Source organism: Chiloscyllium plagiosum, chromosome 15 (genome assembly GCF_004010195.1).
Source record: "Chiloscyllium plagiosum isolate BGI_BamShark_2017 chromosome 15, ASM401019v2, whole genome shotgun sequence".
NCBI lineage: Eukaryota > Metazoa > Chordata > Chondrichthyes > Orectolobiformes > Hemiscylliidae > Chiloscyllium > Chiloscyllium plagiosum.
Genome location: NC_057724.1, coordinates 40,347,666 through 40,371,566, shown reverse-complemented (window position 1 = coordinate 40,371,566; position 23,901 = coordinate 40,347,666). Strand labels below are relative to the sequence as shown.

The 23,901-nt window shown below is 44.5% G+C and overlaps 1 protein-coding gene across 2 annotated transcripts in view; it reads left to right on the top strand.

The window, feature by feature from the left end:
- rab41 (RAB41, member RAS oncogene family) overlaps positions 1 to 23,901 on the top strand; it is an 82,853-nt gene that overhangs the window by 43,139 nt on the left and 15,813 nt on the right. Inside the window, exon 4 of one of the 2 annotated variants that reach the window (XM_043704760.1) lies at positions 15,545 to 15,650. In XM_043704760.1, the coding sequence (XP_043560695.1) occupies positions 15,545 to 15,650 (106 nt within the window). Of the gene's footprint in view, positions 1 to 15,544; positions 15,651 to 16,965; positions 17,072 to 23,901 lie in introns of both variants that reach the window. The other variant, XM_043704759.1, reaches the window with a different exon arrangement.

The window sequence follows — 23,901 nt, the reverse complement described above, 5'->3', positions numbered from 1 at the left end:
GAGTGTCAGACTGGGGCGTTTTTTGACGGCGATGGGAGTCAGACTGGGGACGGAGTGTGAAGGTCAGTGACAGTCAGATTGGGGACAGTGCTTGGATGTCAGTGAGGGTCAGATTGGGGACAGTGCTTGGATGTCGGTGAGTGTCAGATTGGGGACAGTGCTTGGAGGTCGGTGAGTGTCGGATTGGGGACGGTGCATGAATGTCAGTGAGGGCCAGGCTCGCGGCGGTGCGTGGACAGCTAGGAGGGTCAGCCTGTGGTCGGTGCGTGCACATTGGTGAGGGTCAGACTGGGGACAATGCGTGAATGGCGGTGATGGTCAGGCTGCGGGCGGTGTGTGGACGTCGATGATCGCAAGGCGGGTGGGTCCGTGAACGTCAGTGACACCAGTCTATGGGCGTTGTTTTGACTGCAGTGTGGGGGAATGGTGACGGTCAGGCTGGGGGCAGTGTGTTGACGGCAGTGTGGGTCAGGCTGGGGGCAGTTTGTGGACGTCACTGAGGGTCAGGCTGGGGGCGGTGTGTGGACAACAGAGGGTGTCGGAATAGGGACGGTGCATGAACGTCGGTGAGGGTCAGGCTGGGGGCGGTGTGGACAGCAGTTAGGGTCAGGCTGGGGGCGGTGTGTGGACGTCAGTAAGAGTCAGGCTGGGGGTGATGCATGGACGGCAGTGAGAGTCAGGCTGGGAGTGGTGCGTGGACGGCAGTGTAGATTAGACCGTGACATTGTGCAGACGGCAGTGTGTGTCAGGCTGGGGACAGTGTTGGACATCGGTGAGGGTCAGGCTGAGGGTGGTGTGTGAACGGCGGTGAAGGTCACTCAAGGGATGGTGTGTGGACGGCGGTGAGGATCAGCCTGGGTGCGGTGTGTGTATGGCGAAGAGGGTCAGGCTGGGGGCGGTGTGTGTACGGTGTTGAGGGTCAGGCTGGTGGCGTTTTGTGAACGGCGGTGAGGGACAGCCTGGGTACGGTGTGTAGACGATGTTGAGGTTCAGGCTGGGGGCAGTGCGTGCACGTCAGTGAAGGTCAGGCTGGGGGCGGTGTGTTGACGCCAATGAGGGTGAGGTTGGGGGCGGTGTGCGGATGGCAGTGGGGGTCAGATTGGGATCGGTGTGTGAATGGCGGTGAGGGTCAGGCTGGGGGTGGTGTGTGGTCGGCGTTGATGGTCAGGCAGGGGGTGGTGTGAGGATGTCGGTGTGGGTCAGGCTCGGGGCAGTATGTGGACATCGCTGAGGGTCAGTCTGGAGGCGGTGTATGGACGTCGGAGAGAGTCAGTCTGGGGAAGGTGTTTGGACGGCAGAGAAAAATAGTCTGGGGCAGTGTGTGGACAGCGGTGAGGGTCTGGTTGGGGGCAGTGTGTGGCGGGTGGTGAGGGTCAGGCTGGGGGCAGAGTGTGGACATGGGTGACGGTCAGGTTGGTGGCAGTGCGTGTATGTCGGTGAGGGTCAGGCTGGAGACGATGTGTTGATGGCAATGAGGGTCAGGCTGGGGCGGAGTGCTCACGGCAGTGAGGGTCAGGTTTGGGCAGTGCATTACTTTGGTGAAGGTCAGGCTGAGGGAGGTATGCGGAATCCAGTGAGGGTCACGCTGCGGGCGGAATGTTGGCGGCGGAGAGGATCAGACTGTGGGCGGCGAGTGGACATCGTTCACAGTCAGATTGAGGACAGTGCGTGGATGCCGGCGAGAGTCAGACTGGGGACGATGCGTGGACGTCGGGAAGGGCCAGACGGGGGCGGTGCGTGCACATCGGTGAGGGTCAGGCTGGGGACAGTGCGTGGACGTCGCTGATGGTCATGCTGGGGGTGGTGCGTGGATGTCGATGACGGCCAGGCTGGGAACGGTGCGTGGACGTCGATGATGGTCAGGGTGGGGGCGGTGTATGGACATCGGCGATGGTCCGGCTGGGGGCGGTTCGTGGACGTTGGTGAGAGTCAGAATGGGGGCGGTGTGTGAACGGCAGTGTGGGTCAGGCGGCAGGCGGTGTGGGGGCAATGGTGAAGGTCAGGTTGTGCGCGGTGTGTGGACGGCATTGAGGGTCAGGCAGGGGGTTGTTTCAGGACGTCGGTGAGGGTCAGGCTCAGGGCTGTGTTGGGACGGCAGGGAAAAATAGACTGAGGTGGCGTGTGGACAGCAGTGAGGGTCAGGCTGGGGGCGGTGTGTGGACATTGCTGAGGGTCAGGCTGGTGGCGGTGCGTGGCGTTGGAGAGAGTCAGGCTGGGAGTGGTGTGTGGACGGCGGGGAAAAATAGACGGGGGCAATGTGTGGAAGGTGGTGAGGGCGAGGCTGGGGTCAGTATGTGGGCAGCAGTTCGGGTCAAACTGCGGGCTGTAAGTGGACAGCGGTGAGTGTCACTCCGCGGTTGGTGTGTGGCCGACAGTGAGGGTCAGGCTGGGTGCGGTGTGTGTAAGGCAATGAGAATCAGGCTGGGGGCGGTATGTGGACGGCGGTGAGGGTCAGGCTGAGCGCGGTGTGTGGACGGATTTGAGGGACAGGCTCGGGGCACTGTGTGGATGGCGGTGAGGGTCAGGCTGGAAGAGGCGTGTGGACGGGAGTGAGGGTCAGGCTGGGGGCGGTGTGTGGACGGTAGTGAGGTTCAGGCAGGGTGTGGTGTGTGGACGGCGGTGAACATCAGACTGGTGGCACTGCGTGGACGGTGGTGAGGGTCAGGCTTGGGGCGGTGTGTGGATGTCGGTGAGTGTCTAAATGGGGACATTGCATGTACATCAGTAAGGGTCAGGCTGGGGGCGGTGTGTGGACGGCGTTGAGGGTCAGGCAGGGGGTGGTGTGAGGACGTCGGTGAGGGTCAGGCTCGGGGCGGTGTGTGGGCGGCGGTGAGGGTCTGGTTGGGGGCAGTGTGTGGAGGGTGCTGAGGATCAGGCTGGGAGCGGTGTGTGGACAGTAGTGAGAGTCAAACTGCACGTAGTAAGTGGACAGCGATGAGGTTCATTCTAGCGTTGGTGTGTGGACGGCGGTGAGGGTCAGGTTGGGGGCGGTGTGTGGACGGATTTGAGGGTCAGAGTAGGGCGTTCTTGGACGGCGATGGGAGTCAGACTGGGGACGGAGTGTGAACGTCAGGGAGGGTCAGATTGGGGACAGTGCGCGGACGCCGGTGAGGGTCAGATTGGTGACAGTGCGTGGACGCTGGTGAGGGTCAGATTGTGGACAGTGCGTGGACGCTGGTGAGTGTCAGATTGCGTTCGGTGCATGGATGTCGGTGAGTGTCGGATTGGGGACGGTGCATGGACATCGGTGAGGGCCAGGCTGGGGGCGTTTAGTGGACGGAGGTGAGGATATCTCTGGAGATGTTGTGTGGACGGTTGTGAGGGTCAGGCTAGGCGCGATTTGTGGACGGATTTGTGGGTCAGTCTGGGGCGTTGTTGGACGGCGATGGCAGTCAGTCTGGTTACGCAGTGTGCACGTCAGTGAGAGTCAGATTGGGGACAGTGTTGGACGTCGGTGAGGGTCAGACTGCAGACAGTGCGTGGCCGCCGGTGAGGGTCAGATTGTGGACAGTGCATGGATGTCGGTGAGAGTCAGACTGGGGACGATGCATGGACGGCGGTGAGTCACGGATTGGGGACGGTGCATGGACGTCAGACGTCAGTGAGACCAGTCTGGGGGCGGTTTTTGGACGGCGGTGTGGGGCAATGGTGAGGCTCAGGCTGGGGGTGGTGTGTTGACGGCAGTGTGGGTCAAGCTGGGGGCAGTTTGTGTACGTCACTGAGGGTCAGGCTGGGGGCGGTGTTTGGACGGCATTGAGAATCAGGCTGGGAGCAATTTATGGACGTCACTTCGGGTCAGCCTGGTGGCAGTGTGTGGACGTCAGTGAGAGTCAGGCTGGGGGGGTTGTGTGGATGGCGGTGAAGATTAGACTGGGGTGTTGTGCAGATGGCAGTGCGGGTCAGGCTGGGGGCGGTGTGTGGACGTTGGTGAGGGTCAGGCTGGGGGCAGTGTGTAGATGTCGGTGAGGGTCAGAATGGGGGCGGTGTGTGGAGAGCGGTGAGGGTCACTCAGGGAATGGTGTGTGGACGGCGGTGAGGGTCAGGCTGGGGGCGGTGTGTGTATGGTGTTGAGGGACAGGCTGGGCGCGGTATGTGGATAGAATTGAGGGACAGGCTCGGGGCGTTTTGTGGATTGCGGTGAGCGTCAGGCTGGGGATGGAGTTCAACGGTGGTGAGGGTCAGGCTGCAGGAGGTGTGTGGACGGTGTTGAGGGACAGGCTGGGCGTGGTGTGTGTACGGAGTTCAGGGACAGGCTCGGGCGTTTTGTGGATCGCGGTGAGCATCAGGCTGGGGATGGAGTTCAACGGTGGTGTGGGTCAGGCTGCGGGAGGTTTCTGGACGGGAGTGAGGGTCAGGCTGGGGCGGTGTGTGGACGACAATGAGGGTCAGGCTGGGGTGGTGTACCTTGTCAAACAGGTTTCGTGGAGGTGATAGATAACAGATCCTGTGATCATTGGGACAGATTCAGTGGATTCCAATTCCCTGGTTAATGAGGTCACACTTAAGCTTTTATGAAAAGTCTATGATCCATTTTAAAGAAAACGTTTTGTCAAAGCTGTGCTAAAATGATATTTGAAGTTTGGAGAGACGAGATTATACAATCTTCTGGGTCCTTTCCTTTTTTGAGGATAAGAGAGATATTTGCCTCTTTCAGCGAAGGCGGGAGACAGCCCTGACTATATGCATAGTTATACGTGTCCATAAGTGGACCAACCAGTATTTCTGTAAATTCTTTATAGAATTCAGCTTGAAAGCCATCTGGGCCCGGCGTCTTACCATTTTGAAGGTGCCTAATTGCATCAACTATTTCTTGGGGTGTAAGAGGAGCATTTAGGACCGATACTTGTTCCGGAGTTAGGTCTGGAAAAGTCAAATTTTTAAAAAATGACTGCATCGTCTTCGTCCTATCTTCACAATCCTGTGATTTATATAACTCAGAATAGAATTTTCTAAAGGTCGCATTAATCTTTTTATGATCATGAGTCAAAATACCCGTACTTTCCTTAATAGACATAATCGTCTGAGGGGCCTTTTTTTTCTTTGCAAGAAATGCTAAGTATCTACCCGGTTTGTCGCCATATTCATATAATCTTTGCTTTGCAAATAATATTTCCCTCTTAGCCGTTTGAGTAAGTGTAGTATTTAGAGCTGTCCTAAGAGCTGTAATCCTTTGCAATTTAATAATAGAGGGTCTATCAGTGTATGCTGTTTCAGCCGCTTTTAAGCGGGCTTCAAGCAGATGCTGTTGTTCTCCCTTTAATTTCTTCTGGGTCGCTGAGTAGGAGATGATCATGCCTCGCGTGTAAGCTTTGATGGTCTCCCACATCATTGACGGGTTGCTAGCTGTACCTGAATTAATTTCTAAAAAAGTTTTAAATTCTTGAGAGAAGTACTTTACAAATTTACTATCTTTCATTAAGAAGGGGTCCATACGCCAATGCCGAGGGGATGTCCCACTGTTCTTCGCCTTAGTTTCCATATATACAGCAGCGTGGTCAGAAATTGCTATATTACCTATTTTACAGGATGATATGGAATTTAAAAAAATTGAGGGGGCAAAAAACATATCAATTCTGGTTTGACATTTATGTGGATTAGAGTAGAAATAAAAATCTCTACCCTGTGGATGAAGACATCTCCATACATCTACTAATCCTAATTCTTTGTTCAGATCCATCAATTGTCTAGATCTGGGAGATACTCCTGCAGTACTCTTGGGAATCCTGTCTATTTCCGGATCCATAATACAATTAAAGTCTCCCCCTATAATTATATGACGGATATCAAAAGCCATCAATTTTGAAAAGGCTTCCGTTATAAATTTAAAGGGGTGTGCCGGGGGGCAGTACAAATTTAAAATCCCATATTCCTCTCCATTTCTGAGGGCTTTAATCAAGATATATCGTCCAGATTCGTTTTTTATCTGCTTTAGGATTTTGAAAGGGAAATTCTTCCGAACAAGAATAACAACTCCCCTGCTTTTTGTGCTAAAAGAAGAAAAAAAGGCCTGATCAAATCCGCCCTGTCGTAATTTCAAGTGTTCTTTATCTGACAGGTGTGTCTCCTGTAGGAGAGCTATATCAACTCTTTCCTTCTTAAGATTTGATAATATTTTCTTCCTTTTGACTGGCGAATTACTCCCCTTGACATTCCAGGTGCACCACTTAACCGACTGATCAACCATAATCCTCTGGGCCAATCCGAGACCCCTCGGGAGGGGGAACCCTATCCAGAACATCCCGAGCGTAAAACATATAAAATTTACAAAAATAAAACCTCTTTAATACACCCACAACAATACAATAAAAAACTATTTCTAAATAAAAAAAAATATAAAACGTATCTAAGTGGAGATTTTCCCCCTTGTTTCCAGGGGGTGTCACTTCCTCTCCAAAAGTCCATCATATCCCCTCTTAACCAATGCCCCACCCTTGACCCAGGCACTCCTCAATAAAATTAGGAGAATTCAGATATAATACAAAGCTAGAGTTAGCAGTGAGCACCCTACCCCCATCCATACCAACACCTGGATATATTTGGTAATGTTAATACCATATATAAACATATAACTATAAAATTACCACCTCAACAAATAATAATTAAAAATAATAATACAAAATAACAAGGGGAAAACAAAGTGGCACAGTTTTTAATACTGAAAGGTATCCTGAATATGACAGAGGAGTCACTTGGAAGATGACAGAAGAATCCACTCCTGTGGAGTTATTTCAGTTTCGATGAGAGAAAAACACGCTCCTGAAGAAATCTGCTTGCAGCATTTGTCTTTGAGTTGGGTTAAACATTTCCAGCATCATACTATTATTTGGGAGACTTGACCCATTTGATTCTGCCGTCAAAGACTGGGCCCAGTATGTGGAAAGAGTGTGTCATTTCTTTTCAGGCAAATTGCTTTGCATCTACCCCAAAGTAACAAGAAATTCTCCTGACAGTTTTTTATTTGGTTTTTAGGAGCCTAACTTTACCTGAGGCCTTTTGAGAGGTGACTGATTTAGTTAAGGAATATTACAATCCCAAACCTCTTCTAATTCTGAGGGTCTATCAGTTTTACTTGGTAACTCTAGAACCAGGAGAATACGGATTGGGATTTTTGACTAGGTTAAGATGACTGTCAAGGGCATGTGACTTTGATTTGACCCTTAATGAGATGCTCAGAGACCATTTGTAGGGTTAATGATGTAAACGTGCAAAAATGCTACTAGCTGAAGTTCAACTGGACTTCAAACAGGCAGTAAAACTGACTTTATCATTAGAAAGTACAGCAAGTGAAGCATATGAGTTACAGGATTTTCTGATGGAAGTGGACACCCTTGCCAGTCTGACAGCTTGGGGAACACCAGTTGAGTGAAGGTAATTGCAAAGCCTCACACGGTAAATTCCGAACAGAGGGACTCTGTCAGCCCACAGCAAAACCCCAAAACACAGCCAAGTTTCGACCAATTGGTTAAAACTTTCTTCAGGATCCAGGCTGGCAATCGGTTTTGGTTGCTGCTGGTATGCAGACTTGAGACAGTAAAAGAGTCCCACCAGACCTAAATTGAGTAAGAGAACTTGTAGGCTGGTATCCTGGAGAGTTCACACTCTGTAAAACCCACCTACATCTGGTTTGGAACAGTTAAGTTGCTGAGCAAGATCCAAATCTGAACCAGTCAAAATAAACATCTGGTTAAATGGTCACCCTGGTGCTGAAGGAGGTCAGTACTGGCATGACAATTTCAGTGATCACAGAACCAGTCTTTAACAAAATTCACTCAGGACTCCAACCCTTAAGTTAGCACAAGATATCGGTTAGACATGAGAATCTATACTGGGGAACCCTTACAGATAAAGGGTATAACTTTGGTTCTGGTCTCTTATGCGAAGCAGCTGATTCAGTTACCACTGATTGTAGTAAAAGCCCTAAACTTGATGGGGTGAAATTCTTAGAAAATGGCTGCCTGAGTGAAGTCTTAATTAAATTCCTGGACGTTTTTCAAAAAGGTCCAGGGACTATCAAAGGACCCAAGGCAACCTTGCATGTTGACTAGGAAGCAATTCCATGATTCTGCAAGGGCCACCCAGTGCCATTTGCCTTACAGGCAAATCAGAAGGCTGGAAAGTAAAGGAATCATCAAATCAGTCCAAATTGCAGATTGGGCAGCATCGGTCATACTGATTGTGAAACCCGACGGATCTGTTCACCATTGTGGGGACTTTAAACAAATGATAAACTGCTTTTGCAGCAGGATAAATAACCAACCCCTTACATAGAGGATTTATATGCAAAGCTGGCAGCAGGGGGAGCTGTCCTTCACAAAGTTGGACATGAGCCATGCATACTTGCAATTATGGTTGATGGACAATGTTTTACAAGGTCTACGCCAGGTTGCCCTTTATCTAGATGTACTAATAACCATGAAGACCAATGAGGAGCACTTGAGGAACTTAAACATAGTCCATAGACATTTTTCCCAAGCGACAGCTGACAATATCAGACTTTGGATGCAGAAAGATCCAGGTCTGGCAAAACTGAAACACCTGGTGTTTGGGGAAGCCAAAGGGCCGACACGACCAGAAATGAAGTCATTTTGGACGTGGAGAGACCAGATCACAGTAGAGAATGGCATGTTATTATGGGGAGCAAGAATGATTGTCCTGCACGAAGGTTGCTGCCAAATACTGGCTGAACTCCTCCAGGGTTATCCAGCAATTTCCAAAATGAAGACGTTGACAAGAATTTGACTGCTAGCCAGGATTTGATACAGACATAGTCGTGATGGTAGGGCAGTGTCCAGAGTGCCAACAAGGACAAAAATTACTGTCAGTAGTTCCCCCACATTCACGTGAATGGCTGGCTAAGCCCTGGAATTGGTTACACATTGTGCTCGTGAAAGGACCTGCATAGTCAATGTTCTTAAACATTGTGGACACCCACTCAGTCGTATCTTCCCAGACCTTGGGGGTGACGGTGAAAAGGCATCAGGAACACCATGCAGGACACGAGACTCCACTAAGTAAGAGAGACTATTTACTTCAGGGGACAAGGTTTGGGTAGAAGCCATGGGAATATCCCTGTATGGGTGAAAGGCATGGTCAACATGACGTCAGGTCCAGAGACAAATAAAGGTTGTGTATGTACGTGGTCCTGAACAAGCACGCGGGCCACATGAAAGCTGCAAACTCGAACTGTGCGAGAACAAAATGTGCCCAGCTTCTTGACTGTGCCTCTGACTGTTCCGGAACCCATGGGTTCTCCCTGTCAGTCATTCATTGAAGGTACCTCTGAATATGCGATGACATGGCAAATTTTGCAGTCTGAACAGGAGAATTAATTCCTTTGAGATATTGTGTGCGCAAAAGGTGAGCTATTGTCTGTTACACATTGCTCATCTCAGGGGCAAAGTTGGAGGAACCTGTCTCAGTGCTAAAACATGCAGGAGGAAATACAAAAAAGATCTGCCCTGTGTCCTTGAACTCAAGAGAAGGGATGTAGTGATTGTACTGCAGTCAGCCCTAGCTGTCAGATATAAGCTGGAATGTCTGACATTCCTGTTCACTCGGGGCTGGATCAATGTCAAGGACTCTCCATGTGTAAGTAAAGGGTGATTGGAATACAGGTCTATGTGGAGTTATTTCAGTTTGTCTTTGAAATTCTCTTCCACAGTGCGCAGTTATGGTTTGATGAGTGAATATATTTCAGGGCTCAGATTGACATAATTTTGACAAGGGGTTTAAGGATTGTGGAGACTAGGTTGCAGCCTTAATCCCACTTTCTTGCCAAACAGCCATGACCTTGCTGAATGGTGAAACCGGCTCAATGGACTAAATGGCCTACTGCTGCTCTTTTTAAAATGATCAAATGACATGTCCAATTCAATTTTTGAAACATGCCTTTTTGCTCAAAAATTCAGTTTTTAGTAAAAATATGGCCTGTATTTCATAAATCCAGACTGAGTAACCACCTTTGGATCCCTAGTCATATAATGCAAGTCCATATTTGCAAATCCCTGCTACTAATGTAACATATTTGATGCAAGTGCAGTTTAGGTAGGGTCTCAACACTGTATCAGGTAGTGCAAGCTACATTTGGAACTTGTGTAGAGTTGCTCTTGGTTACCCTGCAAGGCCATCTGCTGTCTGCGCTGAAAGCTTGCAGCCTCCTGCCAGCCATGCTGCAACCAATGAATGTTAAAAATGTGTACGCAATCAAAAATGTAATACACACATTGATTTATCCCTCTTTGCTTTTATTGAGCAGCAGTGTGATATTTCCTAATCTTCAATGATTTGACACAATTACCACTTTGACAAAATTGCATCTGTGCTTTCACTGTCTCAGCCCAATGTGTTCAGAATTCTTAGGTGCAAACCATCTAATGCATATTACTTTCCTGATCTTATAGACAAAAATGTTAGATGTCATGCCTAGAGCTGCAACTAGCTTTCCATCAAGTCATCCATTTCAAAGATATGCTTCCAGTTCCCTTCTGTTTGACACATTTGTATTTTCAAAGCCATTTTGATTAAAAAAAAATCTTTTGCTGTAATTCTTAAAAATCAAACCAGTTAGAAGATTTATGTCTCAAGATCACTCTTATTTCCTCTCCTAGTTGCTGTGACCATGTGATGGTTGATATCGTCTTGAACATCAGCAGTTTTTACAATCGTTGTTTATTCACCATAGCTATAAAGTAGAGAGATTTTTTTCTCAAAATAACATTCAATTTTGAAATTTTATATGACCTTTCGATTTTTAATTTCTTTTTATTAAAAGAAAAGCTAAAATCCAATCTTGCCTTTAATCTCTCCTTTCACTCATGCTGTATTCTTAATTCAGCTTGCAGTTGGCAGCCATAATCCAATATGGATTCTTTATACCCAAAAAAAAAACTGTCTATTGTGATCTCAGAAGTTGATAATGAAACTTCCCAATGTTACAAACTCATCCACACATTATGTGCAAATCATGCAGTGTTTGGGGTTTAGATAATTATCATTTTGTAAGAGAGCCTACTCTTGTCAGCAAAATAAAACACACTTTTCCACTTAGCTAGTGTTACATTCCCAATAAACTTTTAAGACTGCTAAGGATGGATCTTTGTAAACGTTCTCGGCATTGACAAACCTAAATCCATCTGGATGGCCTGTAGCTGTTGAGATACCTATTGTATTAATGTCTTGACTTCTCTGTCTGAAGGTAGGTCTAACTTGCAGTATTGTAATTCTATCACTGGTAGGGGCAAGGAGACAGATCACACATAGACCTTAACATAAGAATAAAAACTGGTGCCAATCTGACACAAGTTGGCAATTTAGCTGCACTGAACAAATTGATTCCCAAGAAGTTTGGAGTTACATTGACGACAAACTTTTAAATATATATGGGGTCCTAGAGTTATGAATAGTATTGGTAGATGGTTCCATTTCTTTTTAAATGCATGCATGGGACGTGAGCTAGGCCAATGTTTATTGCAGTGGAAAAGGTGGTGGTAAGCTGCCCTCTTGAACTGCTGCTGTTCAATTCCATGGTTGTGGGAGATGGATTTAGAAGAGGAGTCTTGAGTTCAGTGTTCAGTAGCACAAAATGATCTTAATTGGAACTCCTTACCAATTCAGAGTGGGGGAAGCCTCTTGAGACAGACTCCAAGACATTCTAACTCTCCCATTTATTTATACATTTTGCATTACACGCAATATTGACATCACTGTTAGCCATATCCTATCTAACCTGCACATCCAATTCTGTAAATACACAATCAATGGTGAACAACTTCATGGATAGCTCTAGGTCTTCCAGTGTTCTCATGTTTGTCAGGCATCTTTACCAACTATTCTTGGGCTCTCATAATACATCTTACGCAACACCTGTTATTTTTCTTTCCTGCTGTCAAGTTTCCCTGTTACCAGGCCTCCCTGCTGTCAAGAATATTTCCGCATTGACATTATTCCATTATTCAATCCCTCCTAATAGGAGAATGGAGATATCTACCTATTGTTTAAGGTTGCTTGTTTATTGGAGTTTAGTTAAATCCTCTATCAAATGTAAGTTGTATCTGTAATCCTAACATACCCTTATGAGTTTGTTCATGGCACTCACCTAAAAGTTCTTAGTTATTGTGGGATCAGACTTTTCATTCTGATCTTTACTAAACAACAAACTTTAACCAGGCTTGCGGAAAGGTGTCCATCTGAGATTCACTCATCCAAAATGTATCCCATCTGCTGTCTACATTCCTTCACTCTTTTTCTCATAAAGATCATCTTGTGATTTACCATGAGGCATTTTCTAACTCTGGGAACTGCTGAGTTCAGCTAGTGGTTCATTTCAGCTATTCTATGTTAGTTAAAAACCACAGTCATTTTGTTACCTTCAGCCATTGGCACCTCCAACAATGACTGACGAGGAATCACATCTGCTCTTAGGCTAACTATTGGCATAAGCTGGAATGGTCTACAAGTTGATACTAAACCTGGTTACTGCATTATGGATACATTTCCTTGGCTGTCATGGAATGGGATTTCAACCCAGAGCATTTGGCTCAGGCAAGGATGTCACATTTTATCCCACAACCTTTTTAATTGTATTAACTATTGGAAGTAAATTTGAAGATGATCAGTAACTTCACTGAAACATTATGTTGAATATTACTTGCTTTGGTTTTATCAGTTTTTTTTTCCCTGCCAATGTTGAAGACTTTTTTGTTATTGCTCTTTGCAGCATTTGGGCCAAATAAATAACTAAGTTAACTTCATTCAGAGTGCTGTTTGGATGCTGTGCTATCTAGTCAGCTAGCAAACTCGGTGAAGGTTCACACAAAGTGTAATCCTTAGAGATTTAATTTTCTGTTGTGTCAGCTAAAGCATCTAGTCTCCACATTATACTCGAGATCCCTATGCAAGGGAGCCATGAATGCAAAAGTCAACATCGTCTGCAATTAAACCAAACACCCCCTCCCCTCAGTCCTCAGCAAAGTTTGCTCAACTTGACTCTGCAATTATTTTTCTGACAGTTAATGAAATATGAGCTGTTCCTCATCTGCTGCAGGCTGTAGCGCTTGTCATTTTGTAAATGAAATTTATTTGCCCTGCAGGGAACCTTCCAGAGTTTGGACTTCCCAGTGATTTCAAAAAATAGGTCCACTATGAGAATGTCCTCCCTGTCCAGGAATAAGAGTTTAGCATCATACTTGTCTTGAATAACTTAGGGTAATTTTGTGGCGTTCTCTCAAGATCTAGTGTTTTGAGCTGTTTTCAGTGGTTAAACTAAAATGAGCAGCTTAAAATCAATGCTGTGATAATTTTGCTTTATACTGCTGATGTTTAGCACAGTGGATTATAATGTACAGGATTTACTTCCAGGAGAAAGTGAGGACTGCAGATGCTGGAAATCGGAGTCGAGTGCGTTGCTGGAAAAGCACAGCAGGTCAGGCAGCATCCAAAAGCAGGAGAATCGATGTTTCGGGCATAAGCCCTTCATCAGGAATCTCCCATTTCAGTTCCTAATCTGAGACATACCCAAAAGGCTATAGATGAGAAACCATTAGCAGTCCACCTTTTATTGTTACCAGCCACTATTGAGCAATAGACAAAGAGTATTGCGAAGATCTGGTAGCACCAGTTCATTGTTTTGGTAGCCTACAAGGCTAATTAAAATTTATGTAGGGGAAAAGGGCTGAAAAAGAGTGCTCCCTATTGTCCTGTGTGCACTCTCTGAAATAGTGTTTTGCCTTATTCAGCTTGAGGCACATGAAGAGAAAAGTAATAACTTTGTCATTAGTCTCATCCAGTGAACAAATGCCCCCCAACTGGAGATCAAAGATCAGCTGTGATTCTACATGTGGTTATTGTTGAATGATCGTTAATGGAGATCAAGTGAGAACAGAATTGAGCTTTGTTGTAATGCCTTTATGATAACACATTGACATTTACTATCTAGAATCTTATAGCAAGAATGTCCTTTGTCAGTTACCAAAGATTAGCGAGCATATGTGGAATTGTATCCCAACATGTGTGCACATCTTCATGGAAGGATATGAAAAAGCACTAATATACTAGTGATGCTTCTGATGAAGGATTAGATGCCTGGCTGAAACTTATTGACTTGGTGCATGTTGCAGAGTGAATCTAGTCCTGCTTCCTGTGCATTCATGTGACAATTTCAAAGAGGACATCCATGTTTTTAATGAAAACAGCAAATGCTGGTGATCACAGCAGGTCAGGCAACATCCATGGAAAGAGCAAGCTAACATTTCATGCTAGATGGTTCTTCATGAGAGCTGATGTGAAGTGTGGAGGGAGCAGCATTTATGATTTAGTTATGGGTTGGGGTCGTGTTGAGTGCTGGGGGAGGAAGGATGTTGATAGTTCAAGTTGTGATCAGAATGTGAGAATGACAGAACAATAATGTGTCTAACTGCCAGACTTGAAAGAACAGACAGTTCCATTGAGGTGGGGGAAGCAGAGAGAGGACATGGTGACAGAATATAACAAGTAAAGCTAAAAGGGAAGTAAAGGAATGGGGGTTGGTTCACGATTTGAAGGTGTTGAACTCCATATTAAAATGCCTAGTCTGAAGAGGAGATGTTGTTCCTAAAGTTTGCATTGACTTACTGCACCTTGCCAAGAACAGACAAATGGGCATGCAAGTGTCCTGCAGTGTTCCAGTGAATCATATTGCAAACTGGAGGAACAACACCTCTTCTTTAGACTAGGCATTTTATAACCTTCTGGACTTATTATGGAGTCTAACAGGTTCATATTGTGAACCAAGCTCTATTCCTTTCCTATATAAAAGCAAATTACTGCGGATACTGGAATCTGAAACCAAAAGAGAGAATGCTGGAAAATCTCAGCAAGTCTGGCAGGTTTGACAAAGGGTCAGTTAAATTCGAAACGTCAGCTCTTTTCTCTCCTTACAGTGCTGCCAGACCTACTGAGATTTTCCAGCATTTTCTCTTTCCATTCCTTTCCTTCTCTTCTGGCTTTAGTAGTTACACTTTCTGTCACCATATCCTCTCTCCACTTCCCCAGTGAGACTGTCTGTTCCTTCAAATCTGGAAGTAAGACAAACAATTGTTCTGCCATTCTCACATTCCGATCACTTAATCTGCGCTATCTACATCCTTTCTCCCCCAGCACTCTATACCCTCACCCCCACACACAACTACAGCATAAATGCTGTCCCCTTCACACTTCACATCAACTTTGATGAAGAGCCATCTAGACTCAAAACATTAGCCTCCCTTCTCTCTGGCGATGCTGCTTGACCTGCTGTGATCTCCAGCAGTTGCTGTTTTCAGTACAGATTCTAGTATCTGCAGTAATTTGCTCCTTCATGTTTTTAATCATGTTTTTGTACCTGTATCTGAGAAATGGGATTAAAGCAATGGTTACGAAGCTTCCGGTAGGTTTGTAAAGTACCATTCTACTTTTAAGTTTTTATTTTTTAGGTTCCCTGCATTCTTCATTTTGTTTACTTTGCCTTTCAGTGTATTTTTCCTGTGTTGTTTTCCCATTTGGTTTTTCCCCTCTGCTCCTCCATCCCCAGATCAGACTCCAGCTGTGGGACACTGCAGGCCAGGAGCGATTCCGCAGCCTCATTCCCAGCTACATTCGTGACTCGGCTGCTGCTGTTGTAGTGTTTGATATTGCAAGTAGGTATTCGGTGTATGTGTTTTGATTCCAGTATAATCGGTTCTCTTTATAAAAAGATTATGGACTATCTGGAAATTAACAGACTCTCTTGGCTATTGAGGCAGCTTTAATAAGATACATTTTTGCTGTGATTACATTCTGGTGTCATTCACTAAACAAATCTTTCTTTAGTTATTAAGTGAAAGTGAATGAACTGGAACATATTTCACTTGCACTCTTAGACCTTGTCAGGCAACCTCCAATAACCTGTAGTTCGTTATCAGTGCAAAGCTTTCTCTGAATTTCTTTTGGAGTTTGGTCTATCTTGATGTAGGTTTACCTGCCACTAACTCCTGTACTCTACTGGTAACATGCCATGCTTCACTTACTGGTATATATTTCATCTGCATACAACTGAGTCAAAGTTTTCAAATCATCCTGAATTGAAAGTTATGTATTTAAGATTTAGCTCCAGTATTCAACTATTGCAGCCCCTATATCTATTATTATACTCTAACAACTCTTAACAGCTGTTAAAAAGGATGGAGACATCTAGCACCTGAACTCAATCCCTGTCTTCGATATAACATTTGACCAGTTGCTTGTTGGGGTGATGCTGCTTCTCTAAATTCTGTAAACATTGAGGTTTGGATGAGAGAAACTGAGATTATCTCAGTTGTATAATCACTTGCACTAGATATAGGAAATTGACAGGAATGTGACCTTCTCAGGTGAACTATTTAAAGTATATAGTTAAAGGCATAATCAAGGGTTTCGGAATACTTACATGATTGAATGGTTCAAAGGTTGGGTCTGAACCTCCTACAAGGTGTAATATGTGTTGAACTAGCTTGTGACTGTCTCTTTGCCTGTACTTTCCACACCTTTTGTATAAGACACAGCTCTAGCTGCAGAGGTTTCAAGTTTTAATTTAATCTGTCAATTTATGGCATATTGCATTTTCTGTTACAAAGGTGCCCACAGAATTGTTCTCCTCTTGTACAATTATATACTTGACACCTGATAACTTTCCTGAAATTCAAGGATTTGACTTATCCGGATATCTCATTGAATTGTCATTGGATGCAGTCAGCAGCGTCATTCTGCAGGCCTGAGATGAGATTAATGTAAAATGCACATTGAGCATTTTAGACTTTCTAATTGTCTTAATTTGCAACTAAATCCAATTATCATGAAATCCAATACAGTAGAGGAGATTCTGACCTGCTCCCAGTAGGTGGCATTCTGCTGTGCTGATTTGAGATTGGTCCTTGATCCTGTCATTTTCCCCTTGCCTTTTCTCTTTCTCTGCTGTCTTGGACCTGGTCTCTGCAGGTTCGACTGCAGCTCTGGGACACAGCCGGCCAGGAGCGGTTCCGCAGTCTGATTCCCAGCTACATCCGTGACTCCACTATTGCTGTTGTAGTCTATGATATTACAAGTGAGTGCAAATTCCTGCTAATTCTTTCTCTTGCTCCTGTTCCTCTGCATGACAGACTTCTATTTTGTCTCACAGGTATAATTTCTTATTAATATGCATAAACTGTTGCAGCTAATCATTTCACCATGTGCCCTAGAATGTAGTTATGTAGTAATGCAATTACTGAAAGTAATACCACAATGTTGAGAATAGCAGTACATTCGGGCAGCATGGCGGCACAGTGGTCAGCACTGCTGCCTCACAGCGCCAGAGACCTGGGTTCAATTCCTGCCTCGGGCAACTGTCTGTGTGAAGTTTGCACATTCTCCCCATGTCTGCGTGGGTTTCCTCTGGGTGCTCCGGTTTCCTCCCACGGTCCAAAAATGTGCAGGTCAGGTGAATTGGCCGTGTTAGGTGAAGGGGTAAATGTAGGGGAATGGGTCTGGGTGGGTTGCTCTTCGGAGGGTCGGTGTGGTTAGTTGCGCCAAAGGGCCTGTTTCCATACTGTAAGTAATCTAATCTAATTCAGACTCTAACTTAATTATTCATCTGGATTCCTAAATGTAATGATTGGTTACTCTTCATTCATTCATGGGATGCCAGTGATGCGGCTAGGCCAGCATGTATTACCCATCCCTAATTCCCTACAGGGCAATTAAGAGTCCACCACTTTGCCCCTTTTAAAACATGGCTAGATTTTGCAAGAATAATTCAATTGTTATCTTTAGGCTCCGATGCCAAAGGAAATCAATGTTTGAAAGCAGGCATTCTGAAAACAAAACTTTGTTAAAATATTAATTCACAATCTGTCTATAGTAGACTTGGAACTTTGCAAACAGACTTCCATTTGTCCATTGCATTCTTGATATTGCACCTTAACTATTAATTTGAATTTGATGAATTTCTGATCTGTTGCTTGGGGTTAAGAACTGACATTTAAGAGATTTAACACCTGACAAGTTGTTCCTTTTCAATTCACTCCTAATGTACCTGTGACCACTCCTCTTCCCTGCCCCCCCTGCAAGAAATGTCTTAATTGCTTCTTGAAACAATTTGGTGTCTGTTTAACAATGATTGTTACCCTTTTAGTGAAAAAGTTGTACACATTTTACCCTGCACCTGCTATTCCTAGCTTGAAAGCAATTATCCCTCTGTGTGAATGATTCTTCATGATAAAGAATGTGCTTCATTTGGTCTTGCTTTCTCTCCTAATCTCAAATGCCTCCTTTTTTCACTATCTGGATGTTACAAGCAAATCAACTTCAGGCTGATCCACAGCTACCAATGCACGTGGACTATGTTATTCAATTTTGGTGTTTAAAGGGTGTTTCAGAAATGGATTCAAAATATTAAAAGCATTTTCTGATCATGTAGCTCCTTCACATTCTGCTGTTAAATGAGTAAATACAGGGATAGTAGAGATCATGTTAAGATGATACAGGGCTGGAGAGTTGGTGGGGAAACAGCCTGTGCATTCTTGGAAGTTGGATAAAGCAGCAAATAGATAATGATCCACAGGAGGAAAGGAAATACAGAAAATTGGTATCAACGTTCGAATTGTTTTTTTTTTAAAAGTATGTAGAAAGACCCAGTTGAAATAAATGGCTAACCAGCAGAGAATTAAGCAATCTTGAGTGTAGTCGGTTTCCATTTGCTTTTCTTCCAGTGTTGTAGATTATTGATAGATTAATAATAAAATTGTGGGCGGCACGTGGCACAGTGGTTAGCACTGCTGCCTCACAGTGCCAGAGACCCAGGTTCAATTCCCGCCTCAGGCGACTGACTGTGTGGAGTTTGCACATTCTCCCCATGTCTCCGTGGGTTTCCTCCGGGTGCTCCGGTTTCCTCCCACAGTCCAAAAATGTGCAGGTTAGGTGAATTGGCTGTGCTAAATTGCCCGTAGTGTTAGGTGAAGGGGTAAATGTAGGGGAATGGGTCTGGGTGGATTGCGCTTCAGCGGGTCGGTGTGTGGACTTGTTGGGCCGAAGGATCTGTTTCTACACTGTAAGTAATCTAACAAAATGCTGGAAACATTCAGCACATCTGACCATATCTGTAGTGAAAAGAAAGTTAATGCTTGGGTTGTTCCAAAATTAGAAAATGTTGAAGATGCAACAATATTGAAACAAAGGGAAAGTGCAAAAGTGAAAGTCCATTATAGTGACAGAAGCTACGATGGTGCAAGACTAAATGTGATGGTAATGGGGCTAGCAAAGACACAGAAGATGGGTCTAAGGGAAGTGTGAATTGGAAAAGCAGAATCATCCTAGGTTGGGTATTGTGTTTTGAGAAGGGAATAATTGACAGTCTATCTGTGCAAGGCTCCTTGGGAAAAGTGATTGTAATATGGTATAATTCTTCTTTTAGTGAGTGAAGTAGTTGATCCTAGGACTAAGATTGAGTCTGAATAAAAGAAACTACAATGGTATGTGGGATGAGTTGGCTTTGATAAATTAGGGAGCTTTACTTAAAGGGATGACTGTGGATAGCCAATTCAAACATTTACAGTACATGGAGGAACTGCAGTAATTGTTCATTCTTGTTTGACACAAAAATAAAACCGGAAAGGAGGCCCAACCATGGCTAACAGGAACTTCAGGGATTGTATTAGATCCAAATAAGGGGCATACAAATTGGTCAAAAAAACAGTAGGAATGAGGAATGGGGGAAGTTTATATTTCATCAAAGGAGTACAAAGGGATTGACTTGACAAGGAGGAAGTAAAGTACGAGATTAAGTTTGACTGTAAACTGATTGTAAAAGCTTCTATGGTTATGTACATGAACAGAAGACAACTATAGGAGGAAGTTAGAATGAGAAACAAAGGAATGACATACTAATATATATGTTCTGGATCTACCTTCACAAAGGAGGACACACATAACATTCCAAATATGTTGGGGAATACTGAGTCTAATGCGAGGGGGGGACTAGGGAAATTATTGGGATTAAAGACTGATAAATCACCATGGCCTCATAATTTATATCCATGAAAACTTAAGGACGTGGCCCTAGAAATAGTGGCTGCATTGGTGGTCATTCAAGATTCTATAGACTCTGGAACATCTATGGATTGCAAGGTACCTAATGTAACCCCACGTTTTTTTAAAAATGGCAAGTAAACAGAAGGCAGGTTAGACTGACATTGGTAGTGAGGAAATTGCTAGAGTCCATTTAACAGATTATATAGTAGAGCACTTGTGGGAAAAGTGACAGGACTTGACAGTCAGCATAGATTTACAAAAGGGAAATTGTGCTTGACAAATGCATTGGACTTTTGAGGAGGTAACCAATAGAGTTGATATGGAGAGCAGTGGGTGTGTTTTGTTTTGACTATCGGGAGGCTTTGGATAAGGTTCCACATAAGAGATTAGTATGCAAAATTAAAACCAATGGGATTGGGGGTGGTTGCTTACATGGCTAGAGAACTGATTTGTAGACAGGAAACGAGGAATGAACAGTTTTTTTTCCCCAAGCAGTAGGAAATGGCTAGTTGAGTTCCGTAGGAATTGGTGTTTGGACCCAGGGATTCACTATGTATTAATGATTTAGTGAGGGAAATAAATGTAATATCTCCAAGTTTGTAGTTGCAAAGCTGAATGGGAGGATGAAGGGGATGCTTCAATGAAATTTGGACAAATTGAGTAAGTGGGCAATTCATAGCAGATGCAGTATAATATGAATAAATGTGAAGTTATCTACTTTGGTAGTAATAACACGAATGCCTACTATTGTCTAAATGGGGAAAAGAGGAGATGCCACGAGACGTGGATGTCCATGTACACTTGTTGCTGAATGTAAACATTCAAATACGGCAGATAGTGAAGAAGGTAAGCTGTATGTTGGTCTCAAATGTCCATGTTACAGAGGAGGACGTACTGGATATTTTAAAATGCATAAAGGTGGATGAATCCCCAGGACCTGATCAGATGTACCCTTGAACTCTGGGAAGCTAGGGAAGTGATTCCTGTGCCGCTTGCTGAGATATTTGAATCATCAATAGTCGCAGGTGAAGTGCCAGAAGACTGGAGATTGACCAATGTGGTGCCACTATTTAAGAAAGTTGGTAAGGAAAAGCCAAAGAATTATAGACCAATGAGCCTGACATCGGTGGTGGGCAGGTTGTTGGAGGGAATCCTGAGGGAATGGATTTAAATTTATTTAGAAAGGCAATGACTGATTAGTCACTGTGACTTTGTACGTGGGAAATCATGTTTCAGTAACTTGATTGGGTTCTTTAAAGAAGTAACAACAAAGAGGATTGATGAGGGCAGAGTGGTGGCTGTGATCTATATGGCCCATATGGCGTTTGACAAAGTTCCTCATGGTAGACTGTTTAGCAAGTTTGTATTACGTGGAATACAAGCAGAATAGCCATTTGGATACAGAACTGTCTTCTATCTTTGAACCAGAGGGTTGTGGTGGTAGAGGGTTGCTTTTCAGATTGGAGACCTGTGACCAATGTGGTGCCTCAAGGATCAGTGCTGGGTCCATTGCTTTTTGTTATTTATATAAATGATGTGAACATAGGAAGTATAGTTAGTAAGTTAGCAGATGACACCAAAACTGTTGGTGTAGTGGACAGCGGAGAAGGTTACATCATACTAAGCTCAGTGGGATTTTGATCAGGTGGGCCAATGGGCCGAGGAGTGTTAGATGGAGGTTAATTTAGATATGTGAGGTGCTTCGTTTTGGAAAGGCAAATCAGGGCAGGACTAATACACTTGCAAGTGTTGCTGAACAAAGAGACCTTGGAGTGCAGGTTCATAGTTTCTTGAAAATGGAGTCTCAGGTAGATAGGATAATGAAGAAGACATCCTCAGTGCTTGGGAGCCTCCTGTGAAGCGCTTCTGTGGTGTTTCCTCCGGCATTTATAGTGCCCTTGCCATGCTTCTAGGAATTCCCTGGCTGTTCTTGGTTTGGCTTGCCCTATAATGGTAGTGTTGTCCATGAATTCGACAAGCAACATGAATTTGACTGGGACAAATCTTATCAATGTCTTGTACAGCTGCAACATGACTTTCCAACTCCTATGCTCAATGCACTGACAATAAAGTCAAGTATACCAAACACCACCTTCACTATCCTGTCTACTTGACACTCTACTTCCAAGGAACTATGAACCTGCACTCCAAGGTCTCTTTGTTCAGCAAGACTCCCTAGGATCTTGCCATTCAATGTATAATTTCTACCCTGATTTACCTTTCCAAAATGCAGCACCTCCGATTTATTTAAATTGCACTCAGTCTGCCACTCCTCAGTCCATTGGCCCATCTGATCAAGGTCCCATTGTACTTTGAGGTAACCTTCACTGTACATATGCCTCCAATTTTGATATCTGCAAACATATCTCCTACATTCACATCCGAATCATTCATGTAAATGACGAAAAGCAGTGGACCCAGCACATTGTGGCACACTACTGGTCACAGGTCTCTGGTCTGAAAAGCAAACACCTACCACAATCCTCTGTCTTCTACCTTAGAGCCAGTTCTATAATTCCCCTATATTCCACGTGATCTAACCTTGCTACCTAGCATACCATGAGGAGTTTTGTCAAATGCCTTTACTGAAGTACATATGGATCATTTCCACCGCTCTGTCCTCATCAATCTTCATTACTTCTTCAATAAACTCTTATCAACTTAGTGAGATACGATTACTCACACACAAAGTCATGTGGCATATCCTGAATCAGTTCCTGTCTTTCCAAATACATATAAATCCTGTCCCTCAGCATATTCCTTCCAACACCTTGCCCACCACTGATGTCAGGCTCACTGGTGTATAGTTCCCTGGCTTTTCCTTACCACCTTTCTTAAATAGTGGCACCATGTTAGTCCCAGTGTTCCAGCTCCTCACCTGTGGCTATCTATGATAAAGACACCTCCGCAAGGGACCCAGCAATCACATCCTTAGCTTCCCACAGAGTTCTAGGGTACGCCTGATCAGGTCCTGGGGATTTTTCCACCTTTGTGTTTTAAGATGTCGGGCACCACCACCACGTCTGTAATATGGACAATTTTCAAGATGTTGCTATTTATTTCCCCATGTTCTTTATCTTCCATATCCTTTTCCACACTAAACACTGATGCAAAATACTCATTTAGATCATTCTGCCCCCTCTTTCTTCTACGGTTCCACCTGTAGGTGGCTGTGCTAATCTGTAATGGGCCTTATTCCCTCACATTACCCTTGTGTCTGTAGTATATTTTGAGAATCCCTTTGGATTCTCCTTACCCCTATTTGCAAAAGCTATCTCTTATCTCCTTTTTGCCCTCCTGATTTTCTCCTTTAGTATACTCCTACTGCCTTTAAACTCTTCCAGGGATTCACTCATTTCCTGCTGTCTATACTGACATGTACTTCCTCCTTATTCTTGATCAAAACATCAATTTCGCTAAGCAGCTAGGATTCCCTATACATGCCAGCCTTGCCCTACCTCCTGAAAGGAATATACTGTTTCTGGGCTCTCATTATCTCATTTTCGAAAGCTTCCCACTTTTCAGTGGTCCCTTTTTACCTGCGAATATCCACCCCCAATCAACTTTTGAAAGTTCTTGCCTAATACTGTCAAAATTGACCTACCTCCAATTTGGAACTCTAACTTTTGGATGCAGTCTATCTTTTTCCATCAGTATTTTAAAGCTAATAGAATTATGGTCAGTGGCCCCAAAGTGCTCCCCCACTGACACCTCAGTCATGTGCCCTGCCTTATTTCCCAACAGTAGGTCAAGTTTTGCATCTTTTCCAGTAGGTACATCCGCATACTGAATCAGAAAATTTTCATATACACACTTAAATTCCTCTCCATCCAAGGCCTTAACACTATGGCAATCTGGAAAGTTAAA